Below are 15,561 nucleotides of genomic sequence, written 5' to 3'. Positions count from 1 at the left end.
AGTGCAAACCAACTACAGTGTTGCGTCGTGATACAACACAAATGGAAAATTAATCTTAACCTCTGCAAAATAAAGTTTAAATTTAATTGCAGCAAAATTAAAAGAGTTAAGTTCGAATATGACATGGTAAAATAATTCCATGATAGGACTTGCCAATAAAAATTGAACTTTATTTCTATTAAAAATAGAATGATTTTCTTGTAATTTTGAGTGGGTTCCTTATTACTGATACTGTTATAATGATGAACATTTGCCTCCACTACATCTACTATTGGAAGCAGTTATCGGTGGCATCGACTTATAAAAAGACCCAAAACATGAAGTGAAATCTGATTCAAAAATTATTACGTGTAAGGTCGCAAAAAATGACTCCTCACGCGCCATTTTAACTCTATTGGTCAACTGCTGGCAACTGTCATGTCAAAAGTACGGTTCACCTTACATTCAAATAAGAACTAAAATCGTACTTTTGACATGAAATTTGAAACAAAAATTAAAATGGCGCGTGAGGAGTCATCTTTTACGCATTATAAATACTTCATAAGTACCTTTTCCTGCTGCGGATATTCAGTGCTGTGTTGTTGTTGCTGTTGTTGTTGTTGTTGTTGTTGTTGTTGCTGTTGTTGTTGTTGTTGTTGTTGCTGTTGCTGTTGTTGTTGTTGTTGTTGCTGCTGCTGAGCCCGAGAGGCCGCTAATGTCGCTAACTCTGACATATTCACGTAGACGGCTTGAGGCATTTCTGTAAGTAAAAAAATTAATAATAAGTAACAGTGCTGACTTCTGCCTGAAATAGAAAAAGCTGCAGGTAATACAAATCAGCGAAATTGTAGACCATAATATTTTTTTACATTTGTGATAATGTTTTTAACTCTTTACCTACACTTTGAGGAATTTCGAAATAATTTTAAATACATGTCAAAAATTATGCAACCGGCAGGATTTGCACGTGCGTCTTTTATGGATGCGATACTCGTGGGAGATTAGAGATTTGTATTGTTCAAAAAATCATAAGTTTCAGAAATTGCATAGTTGGCATGCAATTTCTGAACATTAGTTAAATGTTTTCATAATCTTTCAATGGGTACATACCTTTAGCAAGGTGTGGCGGCAAGGAGGAAGGCTTGGCGGGTTTGAACTCTGCATGTACTGTGTTAGCATTGGTCTTGGCAGGTACTATCGGTCTCTCTAGTGACGAACATCTCTGTTAAAAAAATATACATATAAAAAAACACAGCAGAATGAAGAGTTTTAAAGTAAATCCCCTTTTTTACGATTGGTGAAACATGTGAGGAATAGAGAATCCCCCATTTTGAGGGTTCCGTACGTCAAAATGCGGAAGGATCTAGGAACCCATCGCGTTATTATCCCAAGAGAACTACCATTATACGATAACTGAAAGGGGTCATGAACCTCAGCAATGAAAAATAAGACTATAAAGAAAGAAGAAGTACGTCATAAAACGGATCACTCGGAACTTGTCTGTCACAGGGAATTTACTCCGAATCTACTGGACAGATTAGGTTGAAATTTGGTACATGATATATGTACACGCGTAGCCAGTAAATTCTCGTTAATAATGTATGACTTACAGTAGGTAACGGCGGTCTGGCATAAATAGCGTCGCGACTCGTGTTTTCTGTGAACGTGTGAACGCTGAGCGCCGGTCTGGGGTGCCCGCGTTCTGACGCTGAAACAAATTATATTATAGAAATTTATTGAGTTAATATGTCAAGTATCCTATAGTGATCCACAAGCAAAACTCATCTCAGAGGGCGCTACAAGAAGTCCGGCCAATGCAAGCTGTCATCTTCATAGTTTCTTATTTAGCCAAAGGAGGTTCCATATGATAACGTTTTTGAATTATGGCAATTTTTTTTTTGAATTTTGGTATTTGACAGCGCACTCTAGCCGGTTCCACAGATGATACTAGTCAATACTACCTCTATGCCGGTTCGCTTATACGCCACCTGTTGGGATAAATTGGCAGTGTGGATCCCCATTTCAAGGAAAATTTTAAGGAAAAAACTTATAGGAATTTATGACGAAGAAATTTTCGACAGAAAATGAACATAAAATCTTCCATAATTGAATACATTCCAACTTTTACGAAAAACTATAAGAACTACAATCTTTCGATGTCCACAGCTTCTTTAATAAATAAGATAGGGGATCATGTTCCTAACAATTTTATATCTATTATATCTATCGATGTAAGCTAGTTTCAGAATTTTCTGCAATGAAAACAATTTTGCCCATTGTTTCTTTCTATATAAAAGGAGAAGCTGACTAAGTTACGACTGATCTATCAACACGCAGCTCAAACTACTGGATGGATCGGGCTTAAATTTAGCATGCAGATAGCTATTATGACGTGGGTATCCGCTAAGAAAGGATTTTTGAAAATTCAATCCTTAAAGAGGTAAAACGGGTTTGAAATTTGTGTAGTCCGAACACGACGACGAAGCCCACCGATAACGACGACGAACTTGACGAAGTCGCGGGCATAAGCTAGTTAGACATAATATGTCCTTACCTCCTCCAGATATAGTATGTGGTCGTCCTCCCATTATGGCGGAGGCCGCCCTATCGAACTGTGCTGTGTCTTTTAAATCCGGCCATGTCGCTGAAGCTGCAACAAGGTCAAATATTTAATTTTAATAAATACATACATGTAAAAAGAAAAGTCCTGACTCATTGACTGAACATCAATGCCCAGCGCAAACCCTTAACAGAGTGAACTAGAGTGAGGAAACTCTCAATTTGATCCTGAATCGACATCTGTCAAATATCAGGTACAGTAGCCGGCAGGAAATATAAGATTATTATATATTAAGAAAGAGATTTCGGCTTTGTAGAGCGTTGTCTCTGTCACTCATACCTATGTGACGCTATGTCGGTCTTTTGCCGAGTAAATCCGCGAGCAGTCGCTAGTCATTACTAAATTGTCTCAGGTTTATTTTAGTACGAGTGCTTCGGTGGCCAGTTATCGTACCGTCAAGTGCTTGAGCGTTCCGGTACGATGACACGGACAAAGCTATATGCTATAAACAAATAGCTCCCACTTTAGAATGGAACGTAAAAGCAAAAAAAAAACGAATACATACCAACATTGGCCATAAGGTCGTTGGCATCATCGATATTATCTTCGTCGGTCGTCTTGGAGGGAGTGACGCATTCACTGCTAACGCTCTGATTGTCTGAACCCTGCAAAACCACATTTATAAGACAATTTAATTTACTTAAGAGCGTGCCCATATACCATACGAGCTGAACAACACATCGTGTGGCACGGAGGTGTGTGTGATGCGTTCCAAAGCCATATTCTCTGCCGGAGCGGCTAACGCACTGGTAACGCAGCATGTGGCCTCAGACGTCATTCCCCTGGCGTTAAGAGATTGAAGGTTGTTCGGTCGCACATTGCCTCAGCAAAACACCCCCCAGGACACGTATAATAAAACTGCGGGTTGTATTTAGTGCACCTCTCACAGCTATCACAATCTCCTAGATCTTATATGTTCGTCCGGGAAATGTCATGATCGTCATTGCCAACCAATTGATGTCCACTGCTGGTCTACATCATACATACATCTCTCTAGACTTCCAGAAACCACAATCTTGCGCAGTCTGTTTACAGCAGGCAGGGTATAGCATGGAAGATAATACAAGACCAGGGAGACCAAAAAAAAGCCAAAAAAATTAGACTTGTATAAGAGTATATTACACTTGTATAAGAGTTGTATAAGAAAAAAAAGTATCATTAAAAACTTAAAATAAACAAAATAAATTAAAAAAACTAAAAGAATTACATTGTCAACGTAGAGCGACGGTCGTTGGAGCGCGTCCTGGGAACGGAACCCAGAGTCCGCACTGCAAACGCTGGCCAGCCGAGAACCGGACTACAAAGGACAATAGTGTGCTTAGTATGAGATTTTACATTTCACCAATGTTGACTGAAGAGGAAACAAAATAACGTCAAAGTAAAATGGACCTAAAGATTATTGATTTAAAGTCAACAATTCAGTACCAGCCATTTTAAACTTGGAGCCTTGGCTGTAGATGTACGGCTAAACTTGAGCTTTAAAACAAGAGAGTCCATTTTAATTTAACGCTGAAGTGTTTCGACTCTCGGATTGTATCATTGTTGGTAATACGTAAAATGTCATACTAACCTTACGGAACAAAAGGTAAATAAATCAAAATAAACTAAGTAAGTACCATATCAATAAAAATAAATAAAAATAAAAATGTGTGTTCAAAATATATAATATAATATTGAGAACGGCCTCCTCTTGTATATAGCATTGCAATGCCTCGAATAGGTAGGCCACTCGGCTTGTGTTGAGACGTCGCGTCGGGCCCCTCAGACACTACCTACCTCTGTGGCGAACATATTCTGAGGTACCAGATGCCCCAACGCTCATTTTCAGCAGCCACCTTTACTTTTTATCTAACGATCTAAATTTACTTGTATAACTCAGTTAAACAGCTTTATTATCTAATTTACACTCGGATAAGACTTGTTTTACGTTAGTGAAATCAGCCCTAAGGCGCACCTGTGAAAGTCCACGAAGCGAGTCCGGCACAGTCGCCAGCGCTGGCATGAGACTCGACGACGCGCTCGATATGGGCGTGGAGCAACTCACTGTCGATCCTGATACACCTGGATCACAAAAAATACTAATTGTCAAGTCCTAAATTCTACAGTAAAACCTGGATCACTGGTTTAGACGTCTTACCCTCCGTCTCCACTGGTCGTTTGATATTCCAGTGAGAGTACATTTTGACTCAAAATCGGTTTCCAACAAGTGTGAATTAGCTTCATATAAAATGTTCTGCCACTGGAACGTCCGATTTAAATCCGAGCCCGACAAACGACAAATGGCAACAGGGGGGTTATAGCGCGCTTATATTATTTTATTTTTTTAATTGTTGCTCGGCAACACGTATTTATATATCGATCTGGAGCAATAAGTGAAGCAATCGCAATTATTTCGCATATCTAACATTGCTGAAAATTTCAGGGTGAAATTGATGGGTATTACATACAATTGCTTCATATGTGGTTGTGACGTCATAATTGACTAAACTGCCTGAAAATGCGGAATTTTCATTGCCCGTGTAAGCTTTATACAACAGCCGAGCGTATCTTGTTACAAGTTTGTTACAACAGTCGTAAACTGTGCTATATGTATAGTTCACACAAATATTGCCAATTACCACTCGGTTGATGTGATAAATCAAAATAAAACATGATTCATGGTGTAAGAGATAACGATGCTGCCAAATTGTTCCACCCCCTTTATTATTTACTAGCTGATGCCCGCGACTTCAACTATGATGCATAAAAATAAATAAAAATCGGTTTTAGAATGTACAGGTGAAGACCTTTCATATGATACCCCACTTGATATAGTCACTCACTTCGAAAGTTGAAAATACTAAAATTATTAGTTCATGACCACAATTTAATTTTTTTGTGTGATCTAACCCTAAATTCACGGTTTTCAGATTTTTCCCCAAATGTCAGCTATAAGATCTACCTACCTGCCAAATTTCATGATTCTAGGTCATCGGGAAGTACCCTGTAGGTTTCTTGACAGACAGACAGACAGACAGACAGACAGACAGACAACAAAGTGATCCTATAAGGGTTCTGTTTTTTCTTTTAAGGTACGGAACCCTAAAAAGAAAGAAATTGGATCGGAAATTTAGTGCGAGGTTGAATTATTATAGTGTTATCAGACTGAACTTTGCTTTAACCAACGATCTGGGTAATACCGCAACCATATTAAAAAAATAACTATTTATTATTATAATAATAATAAAACATTCTCAAACAGATTATGGAAAATTATAATATCTCAAATTTGAATTACTTCTCATTGTCTACAAGGAAAAACAAGCTGCTTATTTTGCATATGCGCCATCTCCACGGATGAGAGAATTGCGCCGATAGTCTCGCCGTGCCACCAATTCTATACAACTGGGCTAGGGGTATATGGAGACACAGGCCGCGCACGCGTCACAGTTCAGCACAACGTCGTTACTTGTATACAATGCGTTATCATAGAAGAGAGATTAAAGCCACGAGCTGTGCTCCGCGGCCTGCGTCTCTGTATACGCTTAGGCTTATAGACCAATCTCCAGAGGGCGATGCGATACTGTCGCCCACGGCTGTCAGCCCGCTTCCATCTAAGACTGCATCATTACAAACTACCAATGGGAATTACAGTCAAGGGCTAATTTGTATCGGAATTTAAAAAAACTGTTTTAGTCGAGTACAGTAAAAGAAGCTTGTTTTTCTTTATGGACTTCCACCAAGCAACGTTCCCATAGTTACCATGCTGGTCCGAGCACTGGCTTGTGAGGGAGGATATGGACGTGAGCGAGGACTTGCGGCTGCCGAGGCGCGACGAGGCCGAGGGGGAGTGCGGCGCCGACCCGCCTTCCGCCCAGCCGCTGTAGCATGACTTCACGTCGCATATCACCTGCAACGAGACATTATATCTCAGACATGTACGCGACAGGTTGTGATAGCAATCGAGGTATGAGGCGGGAGGACGCCCCTAACACTCGCACGTCACCCGCACCGCACCGGGTTAGGCGGGGCTGTGCAGGTGTGCGGAGCGTTCCCTGCCCGATTGCCATCTCGACCTGTCGCGTACTATATTAATTTTCCCGCATTTTTGGGCTGCTGAAAGAAATCTTTAAAAATGCCGTAGGGAAAAAGTAGCCTATATCCAATATCTAACTCCGAAATGCAAGCTATCTCTCGGATGAGCAGAGCTCGGCATGTCGCGTACTATACTTAACGCTGGCTCGTTTTAACAATGTCTCAAGTCTGAGCAAAGTCAAAGTGCGCTCTATAGATGCACCTGTAAATCACTATAACTTGGTACACAGCAGTTGTCCAGTTACCTGTAGGCTGGCAGCTGACAGGCTTCGCGGCTCGGAGGTTTGCCTCGACAGTTGTTCCGTACCTTCTTGCAGGTGACCGACCTCCGCTAGCATTGCCACTTCACTCTCCTGTAAAACGATTTACATGCATCACACTAAAATTATAAAGGTGACAGTTTGTGTGTATTTGTGTGTGTATGTTTGTTACTCTTTTACGCAAAATCTACCGGACGGATTTGGCTGAAATTTGGAATGGAAATAGATTATACCATGGATTAACACAAAGGCTATTTTTATCCCGGAAAATCATAAGGTTCCTACGGAATTTAAAAAAAAAACTATATCCACGCGAACGAAGTCGCGGGCATCAGCTAGTGATAAATAAAACCGGTAAAACATCTGAAAAAAAAAAACAAAAAACAATCTCACCGGAGCGGAGACATCCAGTCTACCATTAGTATTCATACCTTAGCGGTTCTTATCAGTTTCTAACACGAACAGCTAAGGTATGGAAAGTATGGAATGCCGTCCCGACATCCGTGTTACTGACCACGACAGGGCTGAGCAAGGACACGAAGTGGCAGAAGCGGCTCCTCTCCTCAATAAGGGCTGCCTTAGCTGCCTTTTCTTCCATTTCTTCCAACTGTTGCTTTCGCTCTTGAATATCCTGCGGACAATTAATTTAAAGTATTAGATACCGCTACCAGCAAGCGCAGCGTAGGACAACCTTCAAACCCGCTGAACTGCCGATATTAAGATGGTGGCGGGAAGTGGGTGGATGAAGAAATCGTAAGACCTGTGGTTGGTGGCGTGTTCTCGGGGAGGCCCATATCCAGCAGTGGACGCAAGTATGTTGATTGAATAATTGATCACTATAGAGAACGGGTCTCTTAGAATGAGAAGAGTTATGGTCATAGTTTACCACGCAGGCTAAGTGCGGATTGGCAGACTTTACACACCTTTGAGAACATTATGGAGAAATCTCAGGCATGCAGGTTACCTCACGATGTTTTTCTTCACCGTTAAAGCAAGTGATATTTTAATTACTTTAAAAAGGCACATAACTCCAATAAGTTAGAGGTGCAGCGTACCCGGGATCGAACCCCCGCTTAGTAGTAGGTTCGTAAACGAAATTGACACTGGTTTCCTATACGTAGTGCCACAGGTAGGTAGTATAGCTGTGACTCATTTTCGCTCGACTGTTTGTTTACGATATCAAAACATATTTTTCCGCGAAATTGATGTGATTCTTTTAATAAAAATATTTTTCTCATTCAATTTCAATCGTTGCTCAAAAAAATTACCTAAGCAATTAATATCATTCCCATCAAGTAACAAACATACCTTTCTATTCCTCTGACAAATATCAACAGGTGATATAAAAGTAGGATTACTCATAAGTCATAATTCTAATCTAATTGTAGGTATACTCAGAAATGTAAATGTATTGCAATATGAATTACAAATATATCTATTTAAATACCAATTTATATCGCGACAGTTATTATTTCCTTGTTCATATCATTAGTACTAGATCATAATTCAGCGGCTTTGAACTTGCTTGGACATCAAGGTTTTTCTTTTGACCTACAGACATCGGCATAGAATACAGTAAATTCAAAGACAAGACATTTCACCCTGGATGTTTTCATTGTTTACGAATTCTATTAATACGTCATATAATCGACATAGCTCAGCGGGTTGCGACTTGCGAAGCTGAAGTGGCAATTGACAGGCATATAGTTCGAAAAACCGATAGAAGTTGGCGTCCTAAGGTGCTGGAAAGAAAACCTCGCACCGGAAAGCGCAGAGTTGGAAGACCCCCACTAGGTGGACAGACGATATCAAACGAGTCGCAGGGAGCCGCTGGATCCAGGCGGCGCGGCGCGGCGCAAGACTGTGGCATGTGGAAGACCCTAAAAGAGACCCACGTACAACAGTAAACGTCTATCGATTGATGATGATCATTATTAATAAGAAAGTACATATTATACTATATACAGGGTTACAGGAAAAGAGGACACGATCCCGTTAAAGGGTTATAGTACAGGACATTAGCTATCAAACGACCCCTAAAGTGCTTATGCGAAAGTGTATCGTTTTCGAGTTATTCATTTTTTTATTTTTTTCTTGGTAAAAGGGTGTTTGCCACTTTAAAAATTAATAAAAAAAAAGGAACAATATATTTCAGCAGATTTTTTTTTATTTCTTGCTAGTACATATCCTTGTTAATAATAAACAGTTATAAAACTAAAAAAAACCTTCAAGCATTTTAAAATTACAGCCCAAAAACTGTACAAGTTTTTGATTTTTAAATTTAATTCTTTGAATAACTTGCAAATTTTCTGTAAAAATTACTATGGCACTTATCCTGCGGATTATTTTAAAAACATCTACGTTTCGTTAGGTACCCATTGGTACAAAAAAATCAGAAAATCAAGAAAAAATTACACAACAAAGAGACAAGGTAGAAAATTCTAACAAATGCTATTGCCAAAGAAGTAAATCAGAATATATGTAAAAACGAGTATAATGCAAAATCGTTAAAGATTATTTTTAATGAGGTAAAAAGGTAATATAAAATCAGTCAAGTGCAAGTCGGGCTCGCACACGAAGGGTTCCGTACCTTCGTACAAGAAATAACAATTTTTATTATTTTTTTAATTTTTATGGCAGCCATTTTGTAATTTTTAGTATTTGTTGTTATAGCGGCCATAAAAATACACATTTTGTGAAAATTTCATGTTCGTTCGTCCATCTGGCTGTCCGTTTGTCTGTCAGTGGACTGTATCTCGTGAACCCTAATACGTAGAGACTTGAAATTTTTATAGAATGTGTATTTTTATTGCCGCTATAACAATAAATACTAAAAATTACAAAATGGCTGCCATAAAAATTTAAAAAAATTTAAAAAGTGTTATTTTTTGTACGATGGTACGGAACCCTTCGTGTGCGAGCCCGACTCGCACTTGACTGATTTTATGTTACCTTTTGACCTTATTAAAAATAATCTTTAACTATTTTGCATTAAATTCGTTTTTACATTGATTCTGATTTAATTCTATGGCAATTGCATTTGTTAGAATTTTCTACCTGGTCTCTTTGTTGTGTAATTTTTTCTTGATTTTATCATTTTTTTTGTAATTTTTTTGTACTAATGGGTACCTAACGAAACGTAGATGTTTTTAAAATAACCCGCAGGATAAGTCCCATAGTAATTTTTACAGAAAATTTGCAAGTTATTCAAAGAATTAAATTTAAAAATCGAAAACTTGTACAGTTTTTGTGCTGTAATTTTAAAATGCTTGAAGTTTTTTTTTAGTTTTATAACTGTTTATTATTAACAAGGATATGTACTAGCAAGAAATAAAAAATATCTGCTGAAATACATTGTTCTTTTTTTTTATTAATTTTTAAAGTGGCAAACACCGTTTTACCAGGAAAAAAATAAAAAAATGAATAACTCGAAAACGATACACTTTCGCATAAGCACTTTAGGGGTCGTTTGATAGCTAATGTCCTGTACTATAACCCCTTAACGGGATCGTGTCCTATTTTCCTGTAACCCTGTATATTATATTAATGAAAAAATGTAAAACCTGAAGGCACACGTCCGCGCGGCGCTTCACATCGGGCGCAGCGCGTCGAGCCTTCCTCGCGTGTCGCTGAGCGTCGTGCACGCGGCGCCGCAACTCGGCGCGCGCGCGCTTGCACTCCCGCGCGTGCTCGCGGCTCAGCGCGCCGCCACCGTTGCAGCCGCGTCGCCATTCGTCCGCGCGTTCCGACAGCGGTGTTATGAGGCGGTCCATTAATGTACTGGAATTTACAACAAATAAAAATAACAATAAACCTCCATATCCATACTAATATTATAAGTGCTAAAGTGTCTGTCTGTCTGCTAGCTTTTCACGGCTCAACCGTTAATCGATTATGTGAAATTTGGTACAGAGGTAGCTTATGCGTCTTTTTTTACTAAAATCTTCTTTGCTTAAAATATTATTAACTTTACAAATAATATCATTTAGTTTTCCAGTTACTTTAAGTGCGAAAAGATAGATAATAATATACCTGTAACTTTGTCTACATATTATTTGAACTTTATTTAAGACTAAATTTAAATTAAATCATGATAATTTGGAATATTTTTAGACACTTATTTTTTGGTTACAAATGCGTGACATAGAAATAAATAATTAAGTATGTTAAAATATACCTACTCTTCTAGTGAGTAAGTGATTAAGATAAGTTCACCTGATAAAGGTCTTCATTCGGCTCTCTATCGCTCTATGTCGAAGACATACTCGAGTTAAAGCTGTGCCGATCTCTTTTGTCGCTCCTGTAACAATAAGAGATAATGGTAAGTATAAAATCAAAATTTATTTATTTAATGTCGGACAACTATAAGCATAAGTGTATAAGGAGACGCAGGCAGAGGCAGATTATCCCTAAGGCAAACTAGGCACGTGCCTAGGGGCGCGAGGTTGCGAAGGGGCGCGCGCGATCATGTTCCCTTACATGGCCAACCTAATTATGTCTTCTAATAGTATCTTGGAGTGACTGAAACAACCTGTTCTTTAATATACCAAATGTCATGACGTTCTTTACACGTTCACATAAATAGTACAATCACCAACTACCAGCTATGTAATGAGACGATTCTTCGTTCTTTCGAAGTTAGTAAAAAATATAATACGGCTGTTAGAGGGGCGCCTATGAGGTGCTTACCTAGGACGCTCTCGACAATTAATCCGCCTCTGGACGCAGGCCACGCAGCACAGCACAGGGAATGCGCGACGCAGGTCGTACATATGCCGCACGCGTGCGTGTCGCTGCATACGCTCTCCTATGATAACGCATTGTATACAAAAAACTGCGCTGTGCCGAACTGTGTCTGCGCAGCCTGCATCTCCGTATACGATCAGGCTTAATGTCTCTTCTTCTACGTCTGAGGCTGCACCAGTTCGGAATGCAGCTTCTACTGAGAAGATTCATTAGGTACCGACTTGAAGACTAGATTTTATTAACAACAAGTAGCAGCTGTAGCTGCTATAATTAAAATATGTTGATGTTTTAGTATTTACTTAGTAGATATTTACATAAAATTAAAAGTAAAAACTTTTTGAAAACAAGGTTCTATTTAAATTCGCTAAAAAGAATAAAATAATCTTTTCCTTCGAAGCTTTTACTGTCAACTTCTAGCGTCATTACATAATAAGTCATTACATTATGTGATGCGTCTAAGGCTCTAAGGTACCCTTTAGGAAAATAATAAAATACGAAGGTTTCGAATTAAAGCTACACTTATCCACATCGTAGCTAATACGAACACCAACGGAAATTAAACCCTGATTAGGCGTGATAACAAATTAAATTATAGATTTTAGATGCTAAATATTTTTTAATAACTTAGCCATTTTCACATTACTTTTTATTTTATTTGCTATTAAGTAGCGATTAGGTGGCAACATCTAAGTAAATGGAATATTAAGTAGTTACCCAGCAATAAATAAGCCTTTCAAATATGAGAAAAATACCAGATTGACAAAAACACAAAACGGACCAAATGATCTTTCTGATGAAAGAATCCGTGATATGATTTATGTTTCCTCATGCCAAAATGTTGTTTCTCTTTATATGGTTATTATCAGATCTATTAATATATTAGATTGAGTCGAAAAGTAGATCATCGGTTTATTATCAAGCATATAAAATATAAAATTATGACCTATTATGCGATTCGGTCAGGGTCTTCGAAAATGTCAATAAATTCAATTCATATTGTAATATTTGGGCAAATAATAATTAATCATACATATGATTCTGTTATAATTTAGGACATTATTTTCGTCTCACGTCGTTTACCGATACAAAAGTGTAACGCATAAATAAATGGAGAGGGAAAAGAAAACATATAATGTTAAATAAGAATTTTAAATATTGAATAGAATGAATACTTTTTTGGTGTTATTTATTATTTGCATATTAAGTAAATGACTCAAATACATTTAGAAAAGGATTTAGTGATGCCTACTAAAGATCGGGCTGTATCTAAACATTGATTATTATTATTAGAGGAACTGCATGTAGCAGATAATCGCGTATAGTATGCTTAGGTAATAAACCCAATGGTTCCTATACTTAAATATAAAATATATGTCTATATAAACTATGTTCTAGGCAAGCGCGCTCCATCTAAGGCTGCATCATCACTTGTCACCAGGGTCTGATTGCAGACAAGCACTAGTCTATAAATTTAAAAAATATTTCTTGCTGGCTCTTTTTGGTACGAAAGGCATTCTCTGAACCATTTGACGATACAAAAATACTTATTAAAGTTAAATAAAAAATCTTTGTTCTATTCTATTCTATGGTAAGGTAACTAGAAGCATGAAGGCCGATGATATTGAAGAGTCAGTACGACAAAGAAAATGACCAAAAAAATATTGTGGTAGTTTTTTTTATAGGTGTGTATCGAAGGGTTCCTCATATTTATCTCCAAACGCGAGCGGATATTTTCGCGGAATTACGATAGTCGTTAATTCTCATTAAAACACAATAAACAGGTATCGCTTATCTTTGACGTCCCATCCATTGAAGATGTTGTTAGACGGGGTTGTTGAACTGTCTTGAAAAACACCTGCTGCCAAAAACCATATTTTTAATGCTTTATTACGAAAATCATTCGCAATACCTAAAAGAAAAATATTTAAAAAAGGATCAGGATTCCAAGTCAACATAATGCGTGACAGTGCAATATTTGAGAGAATTTTATTCGAGTGATTTTTTATCAAAATAAAACCATGCAACTCGTTTGCGTTTAAGCACGTTTAAGATTATTATTTAATGTATAATATGTAAAAATTTAATCGAAGCTTAAACTTTTTTACAAAGAAAACTACTAGGTATCTAGGTACAAATATACGCTTGCATAGCAGTCTTATTTCGTTCCGAAAATTAATCTTAAGAGAAAAAGATCCATATATAAGGGCCAAGGATTCTAGGGGCTGACGAGAGACAACCAGACGCCCAACACGGTTAAGTATTACGTTAATATTGGAACAAATTGTAATATAATTTTTCGCTCATAGCTTATCAGCCTAATATAGCTCCGATTCCCCATAAATTTGGGGGGTCGCGTTTTAGGGCTACCCTGGTATTTCGTTCATTCTAAAATATTAACGCGGTGCAGCGGTCGGCAACAGGCGCCAGGCGGACCGCGATCCTAGTTTTTTTTGTGAACCTCGATAAAAAATTTCAGCAGTATCCGGACCCCACGATTTAAAATTACTTACCGATCCCTGAACTAAAGTAAAATGGTTCCTTGTTTTACCTCGGAATCCCAAAAATTGTATCAGCTAAAAAGGCCACTGCCAATCGACGCATATCCCTTATAATCATATTTTATCCTTATAAACAAGACAGTGTACGCTATAAAATTGTTCGACTATTTTTTTTCGAGCCATATAAAACGCGATTAGCTAATGTTAAGTGCTAGTCCAAGAAAATGTTCCATGCCGGTCGGACGGTGTTCAAAATGCCACCTGTTGTGAGTCACATACTTGTTTTGGTTCTGCTCTCGGCTCTCTGTGCCGCAGTCACTGGTAAGTGAACTTCTTATAACTATTTGGAAATTGAAGCGGTGATACCCTAGTGGTTAGGACGTCCGCCTCCTAATCGAAGGCCAGGGGTTTAAATTTTCCGGAATAATAAAAATATATAAGTAATTAATTATCACTTGCTTTAACGGTGAAGGAAAACATCGAGAGGAAACCTGCATGCCTGAGAGTCCATCCATCCATAATGTTCTCGAAGGTGTGTGAAGTCTGCCAGTGCGCTCTTGGCCTCAAGCTCTGGTTTTTCTATTTCGGCCGATAACTTTTAAAATATTGGAAAAACCGGTTCATTAAATCGGCCATAAATCGTAAACGGTAAGTTTTACAAAAAAGTTTACAGGAAACAAAAGATGCAAAATTTTATTTTCTACAATAATGGTCTGTATAATTTTTACCCTAAAGTGGATAGTTTTCGAGATATCGGCCAAAATCTTTCTTTCAAGATTGCGATCGTAGCTCCACCTGGATCTATCAGCATTTTGTGATTTTATGGTTAGTAAGTGACCCTTAAACCTAAAAAAAGAAAGAAATTGGATCGGAAATTTAGTGCGAGGTTGACCAAAAAATACGGCTTTACTTGCTGTACTAAATTCTTATTTGACGACTTCTTTATTATTTGATCAACATTGTGTCTAGCGTTGCCACTTGCCAGGCATCTGGATAAAGCCGGACACAGGCAGGCTTTTTGGTTCCATGTGCGGCCAAATTAGACGGTGGTTGTCTGGTTTGGCCTATCCGCCTATGTATTTATTAGGCTATATTTGTTAGGCTTTTTAAATTGACCATTTTTTACTTTTTGCAATAATAGTAAGTAAAATAAAGAATGATGATTATTAAAATGGGACTGGTTCATTTTCAAAACTCTAGTTTTGTTTAATTTTGTTTTCAATAATTGCAAAGGTATTAATGAATGATTATTGAAAAAGAAGACTGATTCGTTTAAATTTTTACTAATCCAGGCCATAAGCTTTATGGCTGCGACGCTATTAACGCAATATTCACAGCCAAAGGCAACATAAGTATTTGGATTCCAGCTATCACAATCGGCTCA

At 38.0% G+C, this 15,561-nt stretch overlaps 2 protein-coding genes across 4 annotated transcripts in view; one reads left to right on the top strand and one right to left on the bottom strand.

Annotated features, from left to right (window-relative positions):
* The window catches only part of mim (missing-in-metastasis), a 142,019-nt gene that overhangs the window by 18,893 nt on the left and 107,565 nt on the right, over positions 1–15,561 (bottom strand). For 2 of the 3 annotated variants that reach the window (XM_034970360.2, XM_034970359.2), the window contains exons 4-15: positions 11,149–11,233; positions 10,497–10,713; positions 7,448–7,564; positions 6,919–7,026; positions 6,341–6,488; positions 4,554–4,660; positions 3,807–3,896; positions 3,105–3,204; positions 2,534–2,629; positions 1,590–1,687; positions 1,090–1,201; positions 549–739 (exon numbers count right to left, since the gene is read on the bottom strand). In XM_034970360.2, the coding sequence (XP_034826251.1) occupies positions 549–739; positions 1,090–1,201; positions 1,590–1,687; positions 2,534–2,629; positions 3,105–3,204; positions 3,807–3,896; positions 4,554–4,660; positions 6,341–6,488; positions 6,919–7,026; positions 7,448–7,564; positions 10,497–10,713; positions 11,149–11,233 (1,469 nt within the window). The remainder of the gene's footprint in view (positions 1–548; positions 740–1,089; positions 1,202–1,589; positions 1,688–2,533; positions 2,630–3,104; positions 3,205–3,806; positions 3,897–4,553; positions 4,661–6,340; positions 6,489–6,918; positions 7,027–7,447; positions 7,565–10,496; positions 10,714–11,148; positions 11,234–15,561) is intronic. The other variant, XM_069499603.1, reaches the window with a different exon arrangement.
* The window catches only part of LOC117983752 (transmembrane protease serine 9-like), a 267,133-nt gene continuing 265,912 nt past the window's right edge, over positions 14,341–15,561 (top strand). The window contains exon 1 of the mRNA XM_034970371.2: positions 14,341–14,498. Within this exon, the coding sequence (XP_034826262.2) occupies positions 14,402–14,498 (97 nt within the window). The 5' untranslated portion in view covers positions 14,341–14,401. The remainder of the gene's footprint in view (positions 14,499–15,561) is intronic.

The sequence above is a fragment of the Maniola hyperantus genome, chromosome 7 (genome assembly GCF_902806685.2).
Source record: "Maniola hyperantus chromosome 7, iAphHyp1.2, whole genome shotgun sequence".
Lineage (NCBI taxonomy): Eukaryota > Metazoa > Arthropoda > Insecta > Lepidoptera > Nymphalidae > Maniola > Maniola hyperantus.
Note: the sequence above shows the minus strand (reverse complement) of the source record. Positions and strands in the feature narration are given on the sequence as shown.